The following is a 27,239-nucleotide window of genomic DNA, read 5'->3' as shown; positions in this document are numbered from 1 at the left end:
GGCTTATGAAATCATGCTTAAATGAACCATGTCTCGCTGCATGTAAACAGTTGCTCGAATACAGTCCTTCCTCGATGTGAGCAATAAACCAGGAAAAGGGGAGGTTTAATATCCATTCTAAGAATATGGTTAAGAAAGAAAGATCGGAAAGCAGCTTTAAAATACGATTTGTTCTAATTTGTGGACATTATGACATGCTAAGCTTGCATTATTTATTTAGTTGTGCAAAAGGAGAAATGAATAAGCTGCAGGCACTAATATGCATCTCTTCTGTGTTATAGTTAATTACATTTGATTTCCTAGTTTTATCATGATGCATTGAATGTGCTTTCTGTGGCTTACCAATTGACATCATGAAACAGAAAGTGAAGGTTTTGTACCACTTAGAGCCAGTTTCTACAAGCTAATTTTGGCTCAGATTTCACAACTTTTGTTTTATTATGCTTATATTCTACCTTTCCTTCAGGGATCTCAGAACAGTAGGTGTTGGTCTCTCATTTTGTCTTCACAACATCCCTGTGGGATCAGTTAGGTTTAAAGTTAGTGAGTAACCAAGGCCAGTGGATGAGTGGGGAAGTTTCTTGGTCTGAGACCAAACTCAATCTACTACACCACGCTGCTGTGATCTGCAGACAGAGACTTCTAGGAGCAGAGAGTGAATTGAAGGATCACCATTTTCAGAAGCTGATCTGCAGATCTGGACTATTTCCTGTCCTGTTTTACTTAGCTTAAAATTTCTCCGCGGGTTAAGGGTATAAAGAGGAAATAGAATATAAACTGGTCCTTAGCAGCCTTTCTAGAATGGGGCAAAACATGCTTCCTGTATTAATTCACTCTCTTCTTAGCCACATGGCCGAGGGCCAAGCTCTTGGTCCTCCACAGCAGTGCAGGGAAATATTCTCCTCTCCTTTGTTCCTCAGCAGGCAACCTCTTTCCGCCGTAATCTCAGTTCTCCTTTGCTGCTGCATGAACCACAGCCCCAGCCAGCCCCAGCCAAGGACTCTCCCCCTGCAGGTAAGAGCTCAGTCATTCCCAAAGGACTGGTGGGTAAAATTTCTGACAGAAACTCAGCCACTGAAAAAAGGATGATGAGGTGCCCCCAGGCTGCTGACTCCTAGCACTGCCAGCCAGGGCTCTCCAGGGGTGGTGTCAGGATGGCAGCCATGCATGTGCAAGGCATGTAAAAAAGAGGCGGGGCTTCTGCTGCATGCTCACAGTTCCCATCTTCTGACACACACAAACCCCAGATGCCCCTGCTGCCTCCGTAATGGATGTTTGTGGGTAAAATAGAATACAGAAGAAGCAGTGAGAAAATGCAGGAGGGTTAAACGTGGAAGATGATGGTGATGATGCTAGGGTCACCTAGAAAAAAGCCATGATTGAGGCAGAGAAATTGCGCTGGGGTGGAGGGAGCCTTATTTTGGAATTCAAAGGCCTCCCAGATCCAGTTTAGCAAACCGAGGTTCTTTCTCGGGGGGGCCAGGGAGCTAGCAAGAATTTGACTGGTCGTAACTCAATCCATTCGGATCGTAACTAGAATGCATGGTGGGTCAGTCTGGCTGGTGGAAACTGATTTGGCTCGTTGCACAAGCAATTTTACAAACCACCCAGGACAGCATCTGCCAATCAGAGTACAGAATAAGTACCGCTTATGACAGCTTCCTACACTTCTCCTTCGTGCCTGACAATCCGATCCTGAAGCGTCTCTTGTTCACCAGCAGGCCCCAGTGGAAAGGTGGATCCCATTTATGAGACTTTGCGCTATGGCACTTCACTGGCCTACATGAATCGCTCCAGCTTCAGCAGCACCTCAGAGTCCCCCACCAGGAGTCTGGTACGGTCCCTTAATGCAAAGATTGCATCTTGGTAAAATGAACAGGTTCCTGAAGAATGCACTGGGATTGTGGGAAACCTGTTTATGAGATCTAGAGGGAGATAGTGGGGAAAATGTTACTGGAAATGGGGGTATGTGTGGAGAAAGATAGGAGGAAAGATGGAAACTATGAGTAAATCAAGGAAGCAGTACACGTATGTTCTCGCATCAAGACTAATTGTAGGGGTGCTAGACTTTTCTTTCACTGGTACTCAGGCCATAAAGAGTCAAGCTCAACTTGAGGGAGCCTCTAGTCAAAGCAGGTAGCAGCATCTAGCCAACCTTGGCTGGCCTCAGAGAAGCTAAGCAAGGCTGAACCTGGTCCGTACTTGTATGGGGGAGTATTTGGAATCCCAGGGCTTTGAGTAGATGGAAAAGTTAAAAAGAGATTGCAGAAGATGGCAGTGGCAAAGCACTTCTGCGCTGTTGCCAAAAAGAAAAAGAAAAAACATGATGTAGTTGAGTTTCAGTGGGGAAGTCTTACTTGAGGTAGAAAAGTGTCTGGCTTCTGGAATATCTCTGAGGGTTTGGATGATGACAGTCACTGCAGCCATTCCTCTCCCAAAGCCCTTCCCGCCAGAGCCAGCGATCTGATGATGGAACTGTTTAAATTGGCTCTTGAATATACACACACAGACACACACAAGACTCCTGCCTGACTCTTTGCGTCAATAGGTCTTTATCTCTTCCAGAATGAGAAGGAAGAAACCGCTCAGAACACGGAAGCAGGTGGATCAACAGCAGAGGAAAATATGACTGATAACGGTGAGAAGAACTCCCATTCCCGCTTACAATATGACATATGTAAAATAACTTACTTTGTTAATCATGCTCAGAATTTACCTTCCCCCCCCCCGCACACATGTGTAATACATGAAAGGAGGAATGGGGTTGCACATTCTGGCCCTATTGTTTGTTTGTTTGTTTTTAATCCCGCCTTTATTATTTTTACAAATAACTCAAGGCAGCGAACATACCCAATACTCCTTCCTCCTCCTATTTTCCCCAGAACAGCAACCCTGGGAGGTGGGTTGGGGGGAGAGACAGGGACTGGCCCAAGGTGACCCAGCCGGCTTTCATGTGTACAGACGCACATCAGTCTCTCTCTCTCCCTTTCCCTCCCTCTCCTTCCTCTCCAGTTCTTTGCCAAATGCACAAAATTAGGAGGAAAAGATCTATGGGGCAAAGGCTAGCATGTGGTCCTGCTCTCTGCTCTCCCTTCCCGGGTGGGGAAGTGTAATTTCTAAACAGAGCTATTGTCTAAGTCAGAATTTCCCTGGAAGCATTCATCCCCTTCTTTTGGTCTGTTCTGGGCTGGAAGTGAAATTCATCCCAGCAATCACTGGAGAACTCCAAGATTTGAAGGTGGACCTCTGGCTCTACTCAAAGCAAGAAGTCTTGCTCTTTCTAATTCTGTCTTATTTCACGTGAAGCATATTGTGTCTTTTGTTTTGAATTACTAAATCTTTGCATACCCCTAGGTAGTCTGCTACAGTCAGTCTCCAAAAAGAAAACATTCTCTGCCAAAAATGGTTCCAGTGCAAATTCAGCCCTTTAGTCGTAAGTTATACTGTGGAAGGCAGGACTGGCTCAGTGAGGAAGGTCTATGACTTTATACGGTGTTCAGCTCCCCCCATTATGCTAAAGGTGAGGCTGAGGCTCTTTTGGAATCCTAACAAAAAAAGTCCCCTGTACAAACACTCCTCAACTTGCAGCAAAGACCATTTTGCTTAGAATTTCCTCTCAAGGCTGTATCTATCAGACCTGGGCTGCAAACATCCAGCCAATCACTTGTGGTCCAGGTCGGCCACTTCCTAGTCTTTGTAACCTGAGGGGCGTCATTTTTCCCAGGTCATCTGCCGGTAACTGCCTCTCTGGTTTCTTGTAAGCTCTTGCTTGTGCCATCAACGGCAATTCCTCTTATTGTAAACCGCCTCAGCAGAGTTGCTCTTGCAGTGAGATGGGCGGTGACTAAATCTGAAATATAAATAAATACCCCTTCGCCTTGTCTTCTGTTGAGCTCTTTTTCCAAGCATCATGGTCTTCTCGGAAGACTTTTCCCTTCATGTTGCGTGTCCAAAATATTTAAGTTTTAGCTTCATTATTTCTGCTTCCAGCAAGCAGTCTGATTTTACTTTGTCTGGCACTGAATTTTTTTTTTTTTTTTTGCGGTTCAAATTATTCCAACAATTTTCTCCAGCAATACAACTCAAAACAATAAATTCCTCTTCCTTCAGTGTTCTGACAGTCCAGCTTTCATAGCCACGTTAAAGGTAAAGGTAAAGGTTTCCCTTGACGTAAAGTCCAGTCGAATCCGACTCTAGGGGGCGGTGCTCATCTCCGTTTCTAAGCCTTGGAGCCGGCGTTGTCATAGACACTTCCGGGTCATGTGGCCAGCATGACGACACGGAACGCCGTTACCTTCCCGCCGAAGCGGTACCTATTGATCTACTCACATTTGCATGTTTTCGAACTGCTAGGTGAGCAGGAGCTGGGACGAGCAACGGGAGCTCACCCCGCCATGCGGTTTCGAACCGCCGACCTTCCGACAATATGTACTTTTATTGTCAGCATAATGTCTCTGAACTTCAATATTTTGTCTAGAGCTGTCATAGTCTTTCTCCCTATGAATGTTTGAGCCCAGAAAGATATTGTTTGCTCCTACTTAAACTTCTACTCCACTTATTTGGATTGCATTGGCATTGCCTCTGGATATAAGCAGCTTTTTAAATAGTAAGCAGCAGACCAGCTTCTGCAGTCTTTTCTTTCACCTTCGACAAGAGATTTCTAAAGTCTTCCTTGTTTTCACTATCATCAGCATATCAGAGATACATGTTTCTCCCAGCAATGTAGTTGTTATTTCTTGTTCTGCATTTCTCATGACATATTCTACTTATATGTAAGGTGATAATTTACAAACTTGGCACACTCATTTCCCAGTTGTGAACCATTTCATTGCTCTTTTTTGCATGCTAAGTCACTTCTTAGTCATCATACAGATAGGCTGAGGAAGTAGCCTGGTACACCCTTGTTTTTAAGGGCTCTCCACAATTTCTTGTGGTCTACCTAGTCAAAAGTCTTAGTGTAACCAATTAAGCAAAAATAAACTTTGTTCTGGAATTCTCTTGGCTTTTCAGTCAGCCAACAGATGTTAGAAATGTGATCTTAGTCACCTCTGCTTTTTCTGAAACCAGCTTGTACATCTGGCAATTCTGTGTTGAAGTCTCGATTGCAAAGATTGGCTTTCTGTATTTCTTTCCTGCCATCTAGTAGTAATCTGGATACAGTTCTGGTAGCCCTGCTCCAGGCCTCAGAACAAAATTCCAGTACTCATTTCCACCAAGGAAATTTGGGCTCTGTATTTTTCATTTAGATGAGTTATGCTTAAAAGATGTTTTCACACAAAGTAAGATCCAGGTTAAAAAGTGGACAAACTCTTTTCTTTGATGCTATGCTTTCTTTGGTGAAGGGGAGATAACCTAAGTACCACCATGCTAAATCCTGGATTCCTGTATTATTTCCATAAGTAGCTCTTACTTCTTCCCTGGGGGAGGAAAAAAGGGACAACCTACAGAAATCAGGAGTTAGGGCCATGTAGGAATCTAAACATGGTCTGGCTCGTGCATTGTATTAAGGCACAGCTTATTGAATAAACCACAGTTAGCTGGATTCACAAATACACTCAAATATAAACGACAGTTTAAAAACTTTAATGGTTGCTTTCACATTATGCTAAGGCAGTGTTTCTCAACCTCGGCAACTTTAAGATGGGTGGACTTCAACTCCCAGAATTCCCCAGCCGGCTTGGGAAGTTGAAGTCCACCCATCTTAAAGTTGCCGAGGTTGAGAAACACTGGGCTAAGGCAAAACCAAACTTGGCATAGTAAGTTGTAGGAATGCAGTCAACTGGATGTTGTTTTGTAGTGAATTCTCCAGAATCTCTTGCCATCTCTGATGCTGGATTGCATCCTTGTGTGGGAAAAACTAGAGGAAAGAAAGAATATATGTGTTGTTGCATATGGGAATACTGAGCCTTTCTCTCTTTTCTTTCAGTTTTCTCAGTGGCAACAGAAGGCGAAGGCCCTGTGTTGGAGGAAAAGAACTCAGGGCAACAGGTAGAAAATTTACCCATTTTGTATCAAGATTGAGGAAAAGCAGAGATCCATCCCAAAAATGTGGGATCCAGCAACTTGAGAAAAATGGCTTCATGAATTAGGCCCTCCCCCAGACTTTTATCTCCAGAGAGAGTGGGGAGAGGGAGGAAGGAAGGAAGGCAGGCAGGGAAGGAGAGAAATTGCACCCAATAAGGTTATATTTTTTATTTAATTATATTTGGGTTTTATTCCTTTTTAAAATTCAAGGGCAAGAAAAATAGTACAGTAGTTCAGCTTTAAAAGTAGGGTTGCATGGAACAACGTGCCATTTTTAAATAAGCCTACTTGATTACTTCCTTTTGGGGGATAATTATTTAACACTCCAACCCAGAAATTCTCTACCTTTTCTTGTCAAACTGTAGTTATTCAGTGATGATCCACTGGAATAAAATTCCTTAGTCATGAAGGAGACAGGCATTTTATACACATGTAGAATTTCTCAAAGAAAATGTAGTGAAGGACAACGAGAATGACTGGCAAAATAAATCCTACTAGACACAATTGAGGGAACTGTATTTGGTGTTGAGAAATGAAAGACTGAGGAGGCTATGACTGCATTCTTTGGAGAGATTTTATCCAGAAGAAGGCCCTAACCTGTTCCCTGTCAGGAAGACAGTTTCTGTTTGAAAGTTGTTAAAAACTTCTTGACAGTTAATGCAGTTCATCAGTGGGTTCAATTTCTTAGGGAAATTTGCTAGACATGTTTGGACAGGGTGGGTCAGACATTTGTCATGAATGCTTTAATCTGGGATTCCACATTGATGGAAGTTGAATTCAGTGGCTCAAATGGCCTCTCTGTGTTTCTATGAACAATTTAAAAGGTTTTTTAAAGAAAGTAAATGGCATGTGTTCTGACTGTTTTTCATCAAAGAAAGTTAAGCTGGGAAAAAATACAGGCAAGCAAAACAATCAATTTCAGGATGGATAAAATGACTGGGAAAAGAGCCGTCAGCTGAGTGCTTGGCTCTTTCACACAGCTTCACTTTTGTGCTGCCGTCTGCCCTGTTCCTGACCCATTTCTCCCACCCTGCACTCTTTTCCGTTCACAAATTCCAGCAAGCCTATACCATCCCTAGTATGGAAAATAGCAAGTTCTGAAATCATGAGATCTTTATCTCTCTGTCCCGTAATAGCATTTTGCAAAACCTTTAAAATGTAGGAACAGTTTGCATCAAATGTTGTTTTGCTGTTTTCTTTTTTAGTCCAAAGCTGAGCACAGCTTCTCATGTAGCAAAATCTCAGGCAGTATTACTTAGAAGGACATGCTGTTGATTCACTGAGCTGATACCATACAACCGAGTTGCTCCATAGGCAGCAACTCTGGGCCCTGGTAGTGAACCCCAGTGAACTTAGTAAGATTTACTTCAGAATAGATCCCTAAAGATTGCACTGTGTGTCTAAAGCCTGCAACATTTCTTCTTGACTCTTTCCTTTTCCTATAGCCAGCTCAAGGCTCTACGCGCAAAGAGGTCTCACCCATGTACTCTTACGTTGCTCTCTACAAGTTTCTGCCTCAGGAGAACAATGATCTGCCACTGAAGTAAGCGTGCCCCTATCCCAGATTTCCAATCTAGCAGTCCAGAGTATGAGATAGGCATGAAGTGGTCAGTTCTCAGGCTGCGGGACTTTGCTGATGGGGCTTATAGGAGCTACCACTCAAGGCTGTGGTTGCTGGTGGGGACACCTGCTAATAGTGGCTGATGTATTACTAGTAGGTTATATATTTTTTTTGCCCAATGATGCCATAGAGAACTTCTTTATATTGTGGCATTCCCTGCATCTCATTACCCAAGAGGCAACTGGAGATAAACCAGACTTTGTCTGTCCTGCAGGCCTGGAGACCGAATCATGCTGATAGATGATTCCAATGAAGATTGGTGGAAGGTGAGCAGAACATTCTGGCAGAACACAGAGGTCTGAACATGTATCTCCCATGTTCAAATAAAACATCCTCTGCTGTGAATAAATAAATACAAATAGAAATACAAAAATAAGCCTATCACAAATAAAAAATATCAGTATAAAACAACCCAACTCTTTACCTGAACAATTGCCACGAGAGGTGTTTGATTGATTTATTGATTGGATTTGTACCCTGCTTTTCATTCAGGAGTCCAAGGCAGCTTATGCAGTGCTCCCTCTCTCCTATTTTTCCCCCACAACAGTCCTGTGAGGTAGGTTGAACTGAGAGAGGAGGACTGGCCAAAGACAGCCAGTGAGCTTCCATAGCTCAGAGTGGACTAGACCCTGGGACTCCCTGATCCTAGACCAGCATCTTAACCTTTACACCGCACTGGTGACACTCTCTGCTCTGAAGGCTCTCTGAAAAGGTCTTTTCTTCAGAGCTTTCCTGAATGATAGTACGTAAGGGACAGGATCCTGAACATCTTGAGGGGGGGAGAGGAATCTGCAGCCCACAGGCATTGGGTGAAAAGATTCTGCCTACAACCCTGAAGGTACGGAGGACCAGTGCCTCAATACCTTTGAAGGTATTATAAAGTGGAGATTCTATCACTAAAATTGTATGATTTAATTGTAAGCAGTTATATACTTCTCTGGGTCTCTTTTCCTCAATCCTGACAGAACCATAAGCCTGTGCTTATCTGAAATACTGATAAGCCTGTGCTTATCTGAAATACTGGAACAAGCCTTATATGGTCTGCAGGCCAGGAGGAATAGTGCCCTGGTATGTATGTATGTATGTATGTATGTATGTATGTATGTATGTATATATGTATCTCTGTATATTTTTTCCAACTTTCCAAAATGAGCCATTGAATGGTTCTTTGAGTGGCAAAGAACAAAACCAACAAACCACAGTGGGCTCTAGTCAGATTTCTCACCCTTTAATGTTGCTACTATCATTCTGCCCAAGACCATCTGCTTAGCAATCAAGGAAGGCAGATTGTTGGTCCTGCAAAACCTTGGAAATACCTGCTGCAGAGCAGCTTTTCCAACCTGTCACTCTAAAGATACTGTATATTGGGACCAAAATTCACAAAGACGACGCTGGTTGGATATTCTGGGAGGTGCAGTAGAACCAAATTAGGAAAGTACAGGATAGGGAGAGCTGATCTTGAGAAAGAAGGTGATGAAGCTCAAAAGCAATATTCTAAAGAATCACCTGCAGCAGACAGTAAGGATGGTACCCCAAGCCTTATTGTGTAAAGGCAAGTGCAATGGCAGATGCTTTACTTGATTCAGATATTTATTTCTGAATAGAGATACTTCTACATTGCCTTTATAAAAACCCTCCCCCCAGGTGCTTCCCACCATACCGTTCAATAAAAAATTGAAAACAATAAACCCATTACAAAAACAAAAAATGTAATTATATAGGGAAAATCCAATAGAAGCCTGATGAAATACTTTTCTTTATTGCCTGTTGAAAAAACAGCAAATACATGACCATCCATGTATTTACTGTAAAGTGGAGCAATTCCCAAGGCACAATTCTGTTCGCTGTGGTTCTTATTTAAAACCTTGAAAATTACAGGTCTCAGTTTATAATTTTTGATTTAAAAGGCCAAGTTTCTATCCCTCTAGATGAGTGAGATAGAAAAGTATATAGCACAAATACTAGCATAGACTCTGTGGTATGGACCTTGGTGACATTTTTGTTTTGTAACCTAGGGAAAGATGGGAGACCGCATCGGCTTTTTCCCGGCCAATTTTGTCCAGCGAGTTCGTCCAGGTGAAACTGTCTGGAGATGCTGCAGGACTTTCTGTGGCAACAAAGAACAGGGACAGCTGAGCCTTAAAGAAAACCAGGTACACACGTACGCCCCAAATATAGAGGTGGCCAAGTAAGGCCTTTGGCCTCCTTTCACAAAGCCCATCTGCGAGCAGTCAGGTCAAGTCCGGGAAGACGCACCCGGCCCCTCAGCTGGCGCTTACCTGAGCTTGAAGAAGTGGGAATAGAATGGGGTCATCCAAAGGAGAAATAAAATGGCAGCTTTGGTCCCACTCATAACTTTTTCTGTAGTCCTTATGAGAAAAAGTTTTCCTATCCCTGAAGTAAAAGATAATTTAAGGTAAAAGGTGAAGACTTCTTTGAGTCAGGTGTGATTCCTAGTAAATTCATGGACAAGTCCATGTGGTCCAATACAGGAACAGCTTGGCTGGCTTGTTTTTAAATCTTACCTACATTCCTGGTATTTTCTATTGAATCCAAACACTCACCAGGTTGACCCTAAACAGAATCGTATTGGTCTTCATTCTTGTGACCTGGTGGACATCATTTTGCTAGGATAGTCTCTCAGTAACTTTTTAATATTCTTGCGAGCTCTTGCTTGTGTTATATGTTGATAGTATCTAGCCATCTTGTCTTCTGTCAGTCTCTTCTTGAATTATCTTTTATTTTTCCAAGAATTAGGTCCTCTCTATAATGACTCTTCCATGCACAATATGCATCTAATATATTTAAGCTTTAGTGTCCTTATTTGTGCTTGCAGTGAACAGCCTGATTTAACTTCAGCAAGTATTGTTCTTCTTGTGGTCCAGGTTAAACTCAACCATTTTTCCTGATGATTCATATGAGCCATATGTTACAACTGAAAAGCCATGGTCTTGACAATATGTATCTTTGTTGTCAATGTAATGTCTCTGTACTTTAACATTTAAACTAGATCTCCCATAATTACATAATATGTCAGAACTACCTATCCTCAAAGTATCTCATCTCCTATATTTAGGGGCAAATATCTGTGCTTCAGATTATGGTGATGAATTGGATGTGAAGGTTTTATACGATCTTGTGTAGTATTCCTGGCGACTGCACGCAAGCCAAACCACAGCCGAGGGGCACCTTGGCTGTGTTTTGCTAAAGGACCAAACTCTTGGGACTAAGCAAGTCAGGCACTGGAGACATTTTGTAGGGTCAGGACTTCTCAGTGAATCACTATGTAATTCAATAGCAATGCTTCATGGACACTTTCAGATGGACTGTAATTCAGCAACATGAAATGGTTGTGTGCAGCCAGGGATTGTACAAAGAGATGTGCTAGCTGTTGCCCTTCACTTGAGTCAAGACTACAAGATTCAGATTCCCAGTGGCCATGCTAGCTTTATGACAGGTTAGAAAAGGGAGCAGATGGAGAAGGATGAATTTAGTAATATTAGAGGTGAGCTAAATATAAAGCTCCCTGGTGTATAGAGCATGTTGCCCTTAGTCTCCCCCTCCCGTGATTTTAGTAGAGAGTCTTAGCCCTTTTGAACTTACAAAAACCTACTCTGGGTCTTCTTTGAGCCATGTTGTTCAGTCAGCCTGATGCTCCAGTGGGCAGGATGCCAGCCGACAGAATCCTTTTGGTGCATTTTAATAAGTCTCAAGCAAACCGAATTATGCTGAGGCTGTTCAGGAAGGGCTAGCTGCCATGAATAATGAAAGAAAAGAGCTTAAGCCAGTTTGGATGCCAAGCAGAAGAGGGGCAGTAGATGGTGGAGGGGAGGGGAGAAAATAGGGATGGTACCCTTGAGAACAGGGCTAGTTCTAACATTAAGAAACACAAGGCAGCTGCTTGGGGCAGCTCATGTGGAGTTTCCATTGAAAATGCTTCATTTATTATTGTTCTTATTGGGTGAGCCACCCAGAAATGTATCTAGAAAATTTATCTTGTTGGCAGGCAGATTCTTACACGCGCACACATTAGTGAATTTTCTTGTTATTAGAGTCTTGTTCTCTAATATGTGGAAGCCTACACAGAGTGGCCGGAATAACTAGGAGTGTTAACAGCACAAACACAGAGGAGAATTATGTTCAAACTTCATATAAGAGACCCGGTGAAATCTCACAAAATTTAATCCAGAATTAGGGGACCCAATCTCTTCCTCTTTTTTATATAAGCCCCTCTGCTGTAATACAGTGTCCAATACATTTCCCTCCTTTGTTTTGTAACCACCCTCTTACTTTATTTTTTCCATACATGTATTACTATAGTATGGAGTTTAGATGTGCCACGTATAGCATTTCTCTTTCTCTCTCTTGACCAGTCTTCCAGCTATTACAGCCACTGATCAAGAAAGGAAGGTTTTGTTCATTTCCATATATGTTGTATGCACCACTCTTTAGCTGCCAGTTGAAACTTTGGCTAGCTGGGGAGACATGGTAGTACAAGCCACCAAAGTCCTTGGGGTATTTTGGAATATTTTTTTTATGAACGTGACCATCTGCTATAGCCTTTATGGTTTAAAAGTGGAACCTCATGGCCAGAACAAGAAGACTCTTGCCAAAGAGCAAGCTTTGTTTAACAAAAAGAAAAGCTATCTATGATTTTAAAAATGCCCATAGGAAGCATGAGTTTTAAAATACTGTTATGATATTCAAATGCTTTGTGACAGAACTTAAAAACAGTCTGACCATAAATTAGAACCAAAAGTAACTGAATAATGCTGAGCCAACACCCACACTGGATTTTTTTAAATTCCCCCAACACACCCAGACAGACATTAAGTAATAATTAATTATTTAGTGCAATTGCATACTTTAAATGCCATATTCTGCAGTTAATAATAAGTGTACACTCACCAGCTTTCTTTTTTAACCTTTCAATAACATTTAAGGTTCTCCCCACCCCCCACCCCTTCTTCTGATTCTCCTAGGTCTGTGTTGGTGTGGGGAAGACCAAGGAGAATGAAGGTTTCATCAAGGTGACGAGTGGCAAAAAACGAGGGCTGGTGCCTGCTGATGCTCTGACAGAAATTTGAAGATGAAAGGAGAGTGCAAAGCAAACCAAGAGAAGTATAAAAAGAGGACACCTGCAAGGCGAGGGCAGCTGCCTTGCGTTCCTCCAGGCCGCCCCATACCGGAGCACCCGGATAATCACTGTTTCATGGAAGCTTCCCTCTGGATCCTGAGAACAGCTTTTGTGGAAGGGATGGAAGAAAGCTGGGGGGGTGGACTGGCAGGAGCACCACTTGCTGTGTGCTTTTTTCCATGTCGAGCTGGAAATTCACTCCAGGTTGACTTAGTTTCTTGTCATGTTCACTGCAGTCTCTGTAAAGGTCTTTGGTGAGAGCTCTGTGTTGTGAGTGCGAGGGAGGTTTCCTCTGCTTTAATTCACCCCCGTTCTTCTTGTCTTTGGACCCTGGCAACAGATGCCAGTTGATAATCAACCAGCCTTAACTTACTGGGAGGGGTCTATCTTAGTATAAGGCTCTTGTCCCCCTCCCATTTTCAGAAGTTCCCCAATAATTCTGTGTTGCATGCAAGCTACCCATGGAAACGCAAAGCCCTTCTCTGACCAAGGAGGCCACGTTGGTGTGTTGGTCCATGTGTTAGTTTTCTTTCTCTGTTATGTTAGTGTGACTCACAGTTGGTATCACCTTCTGTCAAAGAGATGATGTGGCAGGTAATTATAGACAGCCTTGTAGTGGTCACATATTGAGGACTCTTATCCCAGAGCCTCTTGTGCTTAACGTTTAGGAGCCAGATGGTGTGCAATTCTGTTGTCCCCCTTCCTGGCTTCTGGCGGTACTCATAAAACTTTGCTCCTCAGCGTGTGGTGGCTCATCCACCATATAACTGATGGCAGCATCGACCATTTCTCAGGGACCTTCCTTAGCCAGATGCTCTTCTGAACTAGCTGAGAACGTTACTGCACTGCTCATAGGAGGAGTACAGAGACCCTGGTTACTCCAAATTTCCTTGTTTTCCCAGCATGCTTTCAGCTACTTGTCACTTGCAGATACATTTTTGTAAAAAAAAGAGAAAAGAAAAGAAAAAGAAAAATTCTATGACTTGAAAAGAGTTATTTAATATGCTATTTGCCTAGACATCCCTAGTAAGACTAAGCTGGTATTTTCCTGACTTGATCTGCTGGTTAAGAAGGGCCATCTTGTTAAATCCTATGTATCTAAGGCCCAGTTGGCATATATAGCAGGCCATGTATGGAATATTTGGCCTGTGAAAGCATGCATGAAATACTTCCATGATGTGTTTTTCTTACGTACCACACAAGTAATCAGTGACACAGGCCGCTGATCACCATTAGACCAATACTATATATAAATGATCCAATACACCAGAAATGATGTACATGCATGCCTTGTTTACACAGGCAAGCACTTTACTTATGTCTCTTACATTGTATAAATCAAGCCAGAAAAACAGAGCTCTTCCTTAGCTCTTACCCAATGACCCTAGCGTGTTAGTAGCTTAGCAATAGATACTCCTTTGCTTCCAACCCCCCGCCCCCAGAAATGACTTTTCTGTATTTCATTCATTAAACTGCCCAAAGAGAATTACAAAATATACTGTTAAGTACTTAATTCATTGGGTATTTCAGAATAAGGCTTACCAACATATTCCTCTTTTCAAAATTCATCCCAAGCTGCAAAGCAAGAAAAGTTCAGCCAGTGTTTATGTACAGCTGAGATCAGAATGCTTTGCTAAGTATTTCCATATCACAAAGTCATCGCTGTATTGGCCTGACCCACACCTAAATATCTATCATGGAATTTCTGCAACACTAAGTGATGACTTGCAAATATGACCAAAGACCAAATTGGACAGCCAGGAAGCTTATATCATCTGAAATGCTTTCAGTAAGTTTGCTTATGCATTCAGTTGCCAAAAATTAAGTGTAATGAAATCAAATAATGTAAATGCATGTGTGAGTCAGCCTCTAGCTTGGGAAATTTATTGCTTGCAGAGCTAATACAAAGACAATAGAGGTTAGAATGTACTTAAACATCAATGTCATCAAGTGGAAACTCTAGAGGAGAAGGAAGCGTCTTAATATTTGTTGGACAATATGATGTATTAAATCATGGCACAGGAAATCTTCCACTAAACACACAGGCTCATCTATATTGCCTTTGCTGGGCCAGGACCATGAAAGCAGCTCATGCGAGCAGCAAGAGATCATCACAGTACCAATTTTCCAAAATAAATAATGCTCAGATAGAGACCAATGATGAGAAAACCTATTTAGGAAATGGGTTTCCCATTCCTGTTTTGTTGCGTAGTTATGTTTGTACTGTTTTCAAATTACCGTGAAATGGAACTTTTCCACTTTTTCTGCACTAGTTTGGGGTTATCTCAGGCAGACCAAGCACACACTGGGAATTGAGCCGTTGTCTCAGTGAACATGCAGGTTCTCAACATGCATAGCAGCATTCTTGGGGAGTTTTGCCAGCTTGCCAGGACTAAAAACCTTTAGATCCATAACCTTACGATCACCATGTCAAGAGAGCTAAGGTGGGAAGGACATAAGACGTAATATGGGAATATTCCAATTATTCCAGCTGGAGGCTTTAATTTCCCTGCTGTGCTAACTCATGTAGCAGATACAACGTCCTCACTGGTGACCTTTCATTCCCTTCTAAAGGCTCTATTCAGTGTGTTAAGTTAACTGGAACATACTGAAGCACATAATATTTACTTATTTTCTAGTCCACAAATGATATAATTATTTCTCAGTAAAGAATACAATTTTTTAAAATATCCCTAGTGGGGGCTATAAAATGGATTAGAAAAATGGAATAGTAGGGGAAGGAGGACGTGTGGCCAGATCCTACTGACCATACTTGATTAATAATCCTAATAAAGGATTAATATTAATAATTAATAATCCTAAACACAGTCGTGGTCTGATAAGCGTTCTCCAGCATGAACTGCAGCAGGAAGCTAGGTGAGATATGGAAGATGTGAATGGAGGGAAATACAATCAGAATTGCATTATGAGAAAAGATAGGCTCTTCTTTGACTTAAATGGTTCTCCTGATAATGCCATACTGGTCCTTGGAGTTGAAAGCAAAAGATGTGTTGCCCCATGGGTCTCCTGTGCTACCAGAGCTATTTTCTGTTTTTGTTGCCTAATTGTCAACAGCCACAAGTGACTAAGCTTTTTCTAAAATAAACACAATACCATGTCAACATATTTCCCTCCTTAGACAGACTGAGTGGGAGGCTGATCACAAATACACATCCTCAACATACATTTGAAATCCCCACGGTACAGAAAGTGTAGCACAGTTGATTCCCTGCTGGAATCCCATTCACCTAAGCAATAATGTCCAGTTCCTTGCTGGCTGCATTGTAGACATATAGGTGTATAAATGGCACACTGTATATGTTGAAGAATGCATTGTGGCCAAAGAAGAAAAAGAATGGAAGAAATGTTCTGGATTAAATACTGTAATGCACCAAACACTGTGTGATTGATAGGTTTTTCTCCTGATTTGCTCAAAGTAATATCTGATCTGTTGCGTTTTAGCAGGATAGATAAAGGTATGGAGAAGAATTTGGTAAAGCCCAGAACCTTATCCTTGAAGATCAACACCGTTGACTAAGCTGTTCTTGTCAAGTGCTTCTCTGTGTCTTAACTGAGTACTTCATGCTTCAACTAACTGTTGTTTCACACTTGGATTTCACAGTAATGCTATCACTACCAAGCAGATGAAGTTTGTGGCCTGTTGGTATGGACTGGATATTTAAAATATTTGATAAGTTTTCACGTAATGGATAACGTTCTTAACTTGGATATGTTAAATATCCAGGCTATTTAACATATATCCTGGAAATTTACTATTGGCAAGCTGCTTGCAAATTCTAGAGCCCGTAAATATACTTATCTGTCCATTATAGCCAGACATCATGATTTGAAGAACCTGGATGGCTTGGGAATGGTTGTACTGTACACCTAATTGGGGTAGCAATAATAAACCTGTCCTTTACACAGTGAAAGTATACTTCAGGGTGGGGGGTTAGAATCCTGCAAATAATCTCTGTATGTGTGTAATAGAGAAAGATACAGGTGTAGGGAGCTGCCATCTTTTAGATCATTTGCTTAAATCAGTTTGCTATTAACCTTGCTGGTTTTTGGTAAGTAATTCTCCAAATCTTCATGCAGATGTTTTCTACTGGTACTTAAGATTCTTTAATGTGAATGGGTTATGTTTTTTTGTATGTGGTATATATTTGGTACCAAGATTACGGCTTCTCCCCTAGAAGCTTATTTTTCTTCTATCCCTGAATCTGTGAACCACTGGTTCTGAGTTTTTGGGTGTAACACCCACAATTGGATTTTGCTTTGGCCTATAGTAAGGCACTTTGTTATCATCTGTACCATTTTGTCTTAAGTTTCCTCATTTATTTAAGAAAGCCAGTATAAAATAATTCTGTTATTGTCATGCATTGATCCTTCTACATTGCCCTACATGGGTCTTTGATTAGCAGAGAAAAATAGAGTACTAATGTTTCACTGAAAAATCTCCCACTTCTGGAATAAGGTGATCCCACGGAATAATTCTGTGGCAAATAGTGGCTCAAAGGTCCTGGACCCCTTTCCCTGCAACATTGGTAAACTCTTCCTCTTTGCCCCAGAATGCTGTTGGTGCTGATCAGTTACAGCCACACATTCCTGCTACCTTAAATACTATATTCCTGCTTTAACTTGCAGCATATAAGGAAAAATTATACTGAAATAAATAAGGAGAGGGATATAATGGAATATTACAGAAGAGAAGGAGGAGATCACATTGATAAAAATACAGATACCTACTATATTGGTGCTGCAAACTCAATGGCAGTTCTGTTTTTTTAAGGTGATTTTTTTTCAGACTCAATCTGCATCTTGCTACATTTGTTTTTGTTTGGGTGATACTAATAATTGAAGGAAGAAATAAAGGAGGAAAATAATAATGAAGCAATTAGCAGTAGTGAAAAATGCAAATAGGTATTACCCCCATTTGATATGATACCCCTGATATAGTGTCCAACATTCAGTGTAGTCCTCAACCTGAAACAGATTGCCAGACCCTCTAAAGTTCCCCAATCATATATACTTTATAGGCCACGTATGGCAAACGAAGGACACAAGACTATCCAGTTGTGCTTGGCTCCTTAGTATATTTGCTAAAATTTAAGTCTGATTGGTGGAGGTTGGGAAGAGAGAGAAAATAAGATGATGTGGTATGTAAACTAAAATAATTTTTGTCCTAAAGATTGTTGATGGCAGTAACAAGTCAATCAAGTGAAGTTAACAGTTGCATAGAGAAAAGGAACAGTTTCAGTTCAATGACTTGAAATAGCAAGGAAAGGGTAATTGTGTAATCATAATTTCCTGGAATTCCTTCTGTATGCAGAGCCAAATTAGCATATCAAATAACAATTTACTTTAGCTTAGCATGTTTTGTGAATCTTGCCAGTTTATGATGCAATGTGTCATGCTACGTTACCTATCTTTATTTCAGCCATAGGCCAGTATAAAATAACATGAGTAAGAATTACAACCATTTCAGTAATAACAATGAAGCCTATACAATATAAATACACTTAAAAGCTAGCATTATCCACATAGCACTATAATATTACAACACTAAGATCTTTACATAAAGGTTCTTAATATTAAAACTAAGACTAAAGTAAAAATATAATAGAAAATTGAATATAATGATCATAGGATTAAAATTAAACTTTGATAGAATGAGTACCTAAAAATATAAACAGTTATCATCTAATCTACTTAATTCTTTATTATCATAGCTCAGATACAAATAAAACAAACTTTGGTTTATATTTATGTTTATACAGAACTTTGCAACTGCAGTGGAAACATTGATTTGCATCAGGAAAAGGTTGGTATAAAACTCATATGATCTCCCTGAATAATTTAAACTCTTCACAGAGGATAAAGTACTGCATCATGCAAACCCAGAAAACTGGGTTGAATAAACCATTATTAAATGAACCATGGCTAAGTAACATGATGAGGATGACAGTTGCAGTCCAGCTCACCTGCAGGTGCCAACTTGAGGGAAGCCTGTTCTAGGCATACAGTTTCATACTAATGTAAATAGGTATTGAGATACTGTCATGATTAGATGAGCAAGGAAGTAGAAATGAAAAAGCCAAAGGTTTAAAGAATGAATCATGACCAATAAACAAGCCAGGAGGAAGGCTCCAGAAGGAATTTGGAAGTGCAAATCAAGACTAACGAAGCCAGAACCTAGAGTAAAATAAAATCAGAACTGTGGGGAAAATGGGAGCTAAAATGGAATGCCAAAAAAAGTTAAAGGAACACAGCAGAATTAAAAATACCTTTTGCTCAAGCAAGGGTTTCTGGGAGCAGGAAGATCTTTGTATAATCTCATTAGCCTGGTTGGGCTAAGAGGCTAGATCATTCCTTGTCCATGGTGCTGATTTGTAATCAGAATCCTGTGCTGACACCCTCTAGATCAGTGGATTTCAGCCTTCTATATCTTGTGACCAATCACTTTGACATTGAACCTAGGTCCCACCATGATAGAAACCAAAAACTCACTTCTTCCAAGACAGGCATTAGGGAGGATGGGACTTGTAGTCCAACATAGCTGGAGGGCACTGCATTGTGGAAAGCTAGCCTAGGCACTGTGGTATTCTCAGCTGTGGCTGTTCCTACCCAGTTACTAGCTTACATTTCACACACAAACCAGCTAATGAGGTCACAGTACAGAATCTCTTGGCTTTTCAGGTAACAGAACTATTCCTAACAGTCTTACATTTGACATTAGTAAACTGGGTGATTGGCAACTCTTATCAGGGATATCTAGGGTAGTATAAAGAGTAGTTAGGACATGGGACAAATCATTATTAGATTATTGCATTTTATGTTCTTAAATCTTACAATAAATTATGAATTTAGTAACAAAATACCTGTGGCATAACCATATAAATGCATCTTTTGTAGTGGAGATACAATAGCCCCTTTGTCTTTTCCCTTTCTCAGTCACTTGAAGCTGATTCATTCCTTCAACATAAAGGCAAATTCTACACTTAAATGAGTTTATGAGTATTGTCCTGGGATAACAGACTGTGAAATTCCTCCTCCTGGTCTATCCATATGATTCTCCTCTTGTATTCTGCGCTGAATAATTTGCAATAACCACCAACCTTATTTCCTATATATCTTACAACTTTTCTCTAAATCTATTTGCCAGAGGAGGGGAGTTCAAAGAGAGGACCACTGGAAAAAGTAAAGCTGATCCTCTTCTCCCCAGCTGCCACCAATCCTGACCAAGAAAGAGGAAAGAATTCCCCAAAATTAGGTTTAGTGAGAGGAAGCTTCAGCTGAACGTATGGAACCTTTTAATTTAAGACTAGCTACACACCGGAGGGAAATTTTGATGAGACAGTAAATGGGGGAGAGAGAAAAAGAACATGGGAAAAGGGGAAATGGATGGAAGATAGAACCATGCTTACTACTTACTACTGGCTTTAGCTTCACCTACTTGGGCACTAATCCTGCACATCCCAAGCTGGTGTTAGTGGTCTCTGATACCCTGAGCATCCAGATGTAGAATTCAGAACTTAACATTAAAAGGTTGTTCACCATTGTACTACAGTGTTAAACCTTTTTGTCATTGTCATATATATCATAAATTCCAAAGAGGACCCAGTACTTTTAGCATCCTAGTTTCTAACTCCACCCCATTATATTCCATTTTCCTTCTGCAATAACAGTAATTGTTCTCAGACCTCCTCCATCCTAATTATCTGTGTCCATCAGCTCCCAGCCTGTGTTCATTCTTCTCTAGCGCCTGCCTTTGTCTCAACCAAACTCCAATGACAGATGATGTATTGTAAGGACACATTGTCTAATGACACGACTGGACCTCTTCCCTTTCAGGGCTGCAAAGCCTGTGTTTATGATGTAGATAGAGCTGGCTCTGACATGAACCAGAAAAGAATTTTAAAAGGTTTGGCTCCATGACAACCTCTTTGGGTGACCTTGAATTGCTCCTCATTTATAAGAGTATTCCGCTTTATTGCTTCAGCTGATCTTTCCAAGTGAGAAGTGCTATACAGTCTTGATCATCTTCATCCTCACAATCCCGTAAGGGAGATCACAACTATTCTTATGTTACCTATTTTATTTCTTTTTCTTTATCTCCCTTCCACCTCAAAATTGCTCAGAGCAGCTTCTGACAACAAAAATCACAGTTAAAATAACAACAGCTTGTCAAGCAGTAATATAACCATAAAACGTTAAAGTATTCATAAAAATTCTTTAATAAGTAGGTAAATAAAGCTGAATTTAGTAAGACCACCCAAGTTTCCTCTGAAACTTGACAGCTGGAGACTGTTTTCTAAAACTAGAATGAGGAATCTGCCTCCAATCCATTGGAAGTTTATTCCAAAGATATGGTGCTACTCCGGAGAAGGTCCACCACCAAATACAATTTAGCAACTCCTTGCACAGGTGGGACAATCAGCAATCTTCCCCAGCAGATTTTAGAATGGGGTGTTGTCAGTACTGGATGAGGCGATCTCTCAAGAGCCATTTTGGACTTCATAGGTAAGTAGCAGCACCCTGAACCTTGCCTGCTGACAACAGCTTGTGCAATATTCATAGAGCAGCAATAATGTGAGCCGGTCTTTCTAGCCCACTTAGTACTGGATCATAATGTTCTGTACCAGCTCTACTCTACAGATCATTTTCAAGTGTAGCCCCGTACAGAGTCCATTACAGTAACCCAGCAAAGAGGTGGTCAATGCATACATTACTGAGGTGATCAGGTTGCAGTCTCTAAGTTTTAGAGCTGACTTCAGGGTACTGTAGGTAGCAAGGATCTCATTAATCAGAATGAGCAGGAAGGCCTCCACACACACGGGCTGGCTTACTACATTTTGGAATAAACAACCTACCCCCACAAAAAAAGGCAGAGCCTTAATTACCTGCTCTGTCCCTGCAAAGATTTCAATGTGTCTCTTTCTAATGCTGTTAACTAAACCACCATAACTTACTAGAAAAACATACCCGAAAGAGCAGCTGACTTTTTCCAGCACCAACCACTGCAATCAGAAATCCTCTAGCTATTTTGGAGTGCTTTCTATCACCCTCAAGCAGTATAAGACCAACCACAAGGGATTATGAAAACTCTCGTCCAAAATATCTGAAAGATTACATGTTGAACCTACTGATTCATTTTCTATGTGAAAGAAGTGATTTTGATTGGTCCTAATTGCCTGACTTTTGATTTTTTTTTTTCCTAATGAGCCAACACATTTTCTATGATCTATATAGATCAAACCAGGATTTTTCACAAGTTATACTCTTCCTTTATAGTATCTAGAGTTTGTTCATATGACATGGTCACTGCCAGTCATGATTTAGCCAGAACAACTGTTACCTTTGGCTTGTATCTTTGTTTTTAGATTTCCTCTTTATTTCATTCTTATTAGAAAATAAATCACGAGTGGGTGGTTTGAAAGTATATTCATGTAAATAAATATTGGTGGCAGCTGCATTCATGCAAACCTGCCTAAGGTCTTAAAATCACAGTGAAAATAAGTTTAAATAGAATCACATAGATTAAAATAACCAACTTAGAAAGACACACACAGATGGAGTAACGGCATAACCTCAAACAATAACAAATGGTGAAATTGCTTATTAAAAGCTTGAACTACATAATGTAACAGAACCTAAATGGTAAGAGTAAGAGTAGCAATCAGTCTCTCTAGAGAGAGAACTATGTAACTATGTACGCTCAGATATTATGGCAAAAACCTTTAGGTAGTGATATCTGGTAATGGGTACAAAAATGCAAAAATGACCAGTCCTTGTGTACTGGGGGGATTGGGGAGGTCATCCCTTTGGTCAACCTTCACAGGGGCCCCCACCCCCCATACTGTTAAAGGGTCTATGCTAGGCGGGGTACACAGATCCCAGACAGTTTTTAGTCCAAGCACTTGCCCCTGTGGAGACTTAAACATTGCCATCAGCTTACCAAAATACAGATGCCCAAATCACTGCCCAGAGTGGAAATGCATCAAGGATCTGGAAAGCAGCGCAGTCCTATCAGCTACCACTCTTCTTCTAAAATCTTCAAATGGCATCAGTTCAAGATGGGATAAGCTGCTGTGCTGAGGAGGACAGGGCATGTAATCTTCAGCACGAGTGTATGTCCAGAAACACAGGTGGGGGAGAATAAGATGTCCAGAGGTCTTTTGGAATGTCTTCTGACATAAGACCTCGCCCAATGAATAGCATTTTATATTGTTACAAGGATATCCCAACATCTGTTTTCAGTATCCATAGTGAGCTGGTTTTTTATGGGATTGATGGAGCAGAGATAGAAACTCAAGTATAGTTCATACCATCAGAAGGATGAAGTGGTGAAAAAAATGGAAAACTCTAGCTCAGCCATGCGTGTGATTTAGCCTTACTAACTTTATACATCCACTAGGTGCTGAACTCCACCCAAATTATGAAGGTCTTGTTTGTGTGAAAAAGCTGACCCAGGGATTCCTTCCCTAGCCAACTTTCTCCATGGGCAAGCAAAATTACAATGGCTTCAAAGGTAGGATGCCTAGGGACACCCCATTTTCACAGGGCCTTCCTAGAATGTTGACTAATTGAGGAAGGGGGAAGGGATGGCCAATTCTCCAGTAAGTAATTTGCTCAAGGGTGAGAGCTAGTTGACCAGAGGCAGCTGGGATTGAAACTAACCTCCTTAGATTACTTGGTCAAATAGCTGAATTTCAGAATTCACATGGCACATTTTCTCCCACCTATGTCACAGTGAAGCAAGTTGTGCAAACAAGGCCAAAGAGTAACTCCCAGCCATCAAAGATTTCCCCATAGCTATTTTACAACCCAGGCACACATCAAACCATTTAGTAGAGACAACCAGCTATAATCATGGTCTACCTTACCAAGTACAGACAACCTAATAGCCCCCCTGAAAGTTTTAGACTACAGTTCCCATAATTCCTTGCCATAATCTGTGGACCATTGTCCATGGCTCACAGTTGAAGTGCAAACCAAACTGAGTAGGCCTAAATCCTATACTAATCCTATACTACTTCTGAAGTCTCAGAAAAATCACATTCTTTTGTGGCATGCAATCATCTTCTTTGTACAGCCATACAAAGATGTTTTTAAGGCTAATCATAAGTGTTCTGAAACAAATCAAGGTGACAGTATTCTTCTCTTTGCCTTTTGTCATGCAAATTATTCTGGTTCATATCAGCCACTCCCTCCTTGGGGGAATAAAGGAGACCATGCAGAAAACAAGAAATCACATTGAATTGTCAGTGGCAAGTCGATTTTTAGTTCCACAGGAATGAGATTTAAGGAGAGGGGAAGAGGAAAACAGTTTTATTGCTGGAAGAGAAGCATCTTTTTCTTTTATTCCTCCCACTTGGCCTTATTTAAGTGGGGCAGAAAACAAGGAATGGGATATGTGGGAACTTACCTGTTGCATCATGTAGTGGCTGGGAGGAAACAGAAGGAATGCTTCAGAAGGTTGAATTGCCCAATTTTGTACTATAGCTTGTCCTGCTCCAGATGGCAGGTCAGAGAGTTAGATGTTGGCAGTCCAATTTTTGTTAATATCATTTTCCGAGGGGCCTTATGCTAGAAAGCATTGGACAATCTTTCTGGGGCCCAGAATGCCAGCTATTCAGAAGGAGAGAAATATAGTAAAAATGATCATATAGAAGCAAATTAAGATTTGATGTCTATTCAGGTCCTTGAATCATACACACACACACACAAAATAGTGTGAGTCAAAGCTATTTGGAATATCTAAATAAATAAAATATGATAACTGGAGTGGAGGAAGGGATTGCAAGTGAACAAAATACTAGGAGCCAGTTGGCCAACAGACATGTTTAAGATTACAGGAATTATAGCCCCACATATGTATAAGTCATGAAATAGGAAAGGCAAGAGAAGATTTGTTTGGGTATATCTGCATCTACACAGGCTTATTTTCACCGCAATCTTTTGGAAGAATATTGTAGGGGATAGTCATACGAGGTATTCTGAACAAGACTATGTAAGTCTTCTCCAACGGGACCCCTGCAGCTCTGTTGGACAATAATGTCCAACATCCTTAGATACATATTCAAATATCTTTCTGTCTAGAGATTAATGGAGTTGTAGATTAATCCTTCTGATAGGTACCACCTGCAGGACTCTCATAAATCATTTCTAGAGTGGATTCTATCTATCTGTCCATCTGGATTGCTCTGTACTTCTGCGAAAGTGAACTTCTTTCACCATAAACAAAACAGTGTTTGGATTAGCAGTTGAGATGTAGTAGTAGCCAAGGTAATCAAATACATAATATACCTTTCATTTCTTACCTTCTGTCTGAAGAACAATTCGGCCAATCTTTGAATAGTCTGAAATATTTTATTTGCTTAGGGCAACTTCCACTTGGAGAAGAGTCCTGTGTAACTCAAAGACTTGGATCCAGCAGTTTTAATACTGTAGTTTTAACAAGGCTGAATTGTGGTTTTCTACTGCCCTCTCCTGTTTTTAAAGAAGAACAACAATGATGACAGCCAAAGCACCATATTGACAAAAATACCCTTTAGAACTGTGGTCTGTTTATGTTATTTGTTATATTTATTTCCTGCCTTTAGATCCATCTTCCTAAGTGTACTTACCGAGTCATATTTTTCAATAAGCAATACAGGGTAACACTGTATACTAATAATCACTTTTCTATGTTTATTTTGTTCCTTTCATTTGGGTTGCTTGAATGTGCTAGTTGATATAGTTCAGGTCATCTCAAGGAGCCCAAGTTGGGCTTTGTTTACATTATTAAAGTTGATATTATTAAAATTCTCATTGTGATTTGGTTTCTTTAGTATTGTTAATTGCTGTAAATCTTCCAAAACTGAGCTGCAATAATCCAGGCAACCATGACATTGCAGAAAAGGTTGGGTTTTTGTATCTCTTTGCTGCCATCTAGTGGTTGTTCAGATTTTAGAAGTCCTAATATGGTAGCCCTGTTCATGTACTGTAGCCAGAATAGCAGCATCCTTGTTCTAGAGGAAGAAATCAGCAGAATTTTGTAGAAATATTAATTTCTTTTATTTAAAAAAATGTTAGCAGCAAAGGGCAGAACTTGTTAAACAGCCATACAGTGTTGACTGCTGAGATGGAAAAAATAATAAAAGTGAGATGGAAAAATAACTGGGGAAGGAAAATTAAAGAAGAGACATACAAATATAAAACAGAAGGAGAGAACTGCCTCGTTATTAGGAGGCGTAATTCCTTCATTAATTCTGGGGAGCTATTATTAAATATCTGCAAGATTGAGAGGTTTTATGTATATATAAAATCAGTGGAAATTGTCTTCAAAGGAAATTGTTTTCAAAGGCAGTCCTCCAGATTTCAAGACTACCACATCATGGATACCCATGGCAAGGAACATAGATGACACATTAACCAAAAATGATAAAACATTTCATGCCATAAGGACTACTAGTTTCTGTGGACAAAGCTAGATCAAGAAGTGCAATCAGAACCATCTGATTTTCAGAACCATTTTCAGAACCATCCAATCATATCTTTTATCAGAAGGAACTTCAATTTAATCTCTTTCACCCAGTCCACTATTAAACCCAGATGCCGCTTCAGCATATATGTCACTTTGCCCGAATCAAATATAAAGATAACTCAGAGTTATGTATCTTCATATTGGTGAACCCTCACTCTAAATCCCCAGATGACCTTACAGCAGTTCCATATAGATGCTGAAATACTAATATAAATGTCGATTATATATCTGACAATAACCCATGTCCTTTTATCCAAATGCCTCTCGAATCCAGCATCTTGACTGAACAGGGTCAATCAGACAGATCTGGGAATCCCGTAAGTAGGATAGGAAGCCAGTATGTTGATGTGCGTATTGTGATTTTACAATATACTATAGCTGATCTGTATGACTATTTGCAATTGTTTTGGTAGCAAAGTTTGCCTTATTAATAGTTTTGTCATAGATTTATGAATTCTATCAAAGAGTTTGAGATTATGTCTACTTCTTGGAAATCCTGATTATTTATTCATGTTTGCTTGACTTGGATTTAATTATATTTTTCTTCTGTTTATGAAATAGAGAGCTTGAGAGCTTGTGGATGTGTGTAGATCAGTGTTTCTCAACCTCAGCAACTTTAAGATGTGTGGACTTCAACTTCCCAGGCTGGCTAAAGAATTCTGGGAGTTAAAAAAAAAAAAAGTTACCCATCCCCCCCAACCACCCCTGAGGCGGCTGGAAGCTGTGCGGGCCCTCCAGAGTGAATGAGAGGCTCTCCCCCAGGGTGAGACGAGAGGGGGAGTCTGGGAGTGTGTTTGTGTAAAAGGGCACTCACCCCCTGAATGAGAGACGGGGTGGGTGAAGAATGAATGAGTGCCCCCTGTTGAGCAGTGAGAGAGTTCAAGGGGGGGCATAGTGAATGGAGGGGTGATGGTTGGGCTTTGACGGCA

General features: G+C 40.6%; 2 protein-coding genes across 2 annotated transcripts in view; both read left to right on the top strand.

Annotated features, from left to right (window-relative positions):
• STAC2 (SH3 and cysteine rich domain 2) overlaps positions 1–13,314 on the top strand; it is a 43,961-nt gene extending 30,647 nt beyond the window's left edge. Inside the window, exons 4-11 of the mRNA XM_063301988.1 lie at positions 921–1,014; positions 1,719–1,834; positions 2,566–2,638; positions 5,927–5,988; positions 7,470–7,567; positions 7,860–7,911; positions 9,661–9,798; positions 12,628–13,314. Of these exons, the coding sequence (XP_063158058.1) occupies positions 921–1,014; positions 1,719–1,834; positions 2,566–2,638; positions 5,927–5,988; positions 7,470–7,567; positions 7,860–7,911; positions 9,661–9,798; positions 12,628–12,732 (738 nt within the window). The 3' untranslated portion in view covers positions 12,733–13,314. The remainder of the gene's footprint in view (positions 1–920; positions 1,015–1,718; positions 1,835–2,565; positions 2,639–5,926; positions 5,989–7,469; positions 7,568–7,859; positions 7,912–9,660; positions 9,799–12,627) is intronic.
• Positions 1–27,239, top strand: part of MED1 (mediator complex subunit 1) — a 249,068-nt gene that overhangs the window by 205,480 nt on the left and 16,349 nt on the right. The gene's annotated exons all lie outside the window — the stretch shown is intronic.

The sequence above is a fragment of the Candoia aspera genome, chromosome 4 (genome assembly GCF_035149785.1).
Source record: "Candoia aspera isolate rCanAsp1 chromosome 4, rCanAsp1.hap2, whole genome shotgun sequence".
Lineage (NCBI taxonomy): Eukaryota > Metazoa > Chordata > Lepidosauria > Squamata > Boidae > Candoia > Candoia aspera.
The sequence above is the reverse complement of the archived record's forward strand: the minus strand, read 5'-3'. Positions and strand labels throughout refer to the sequence as shown.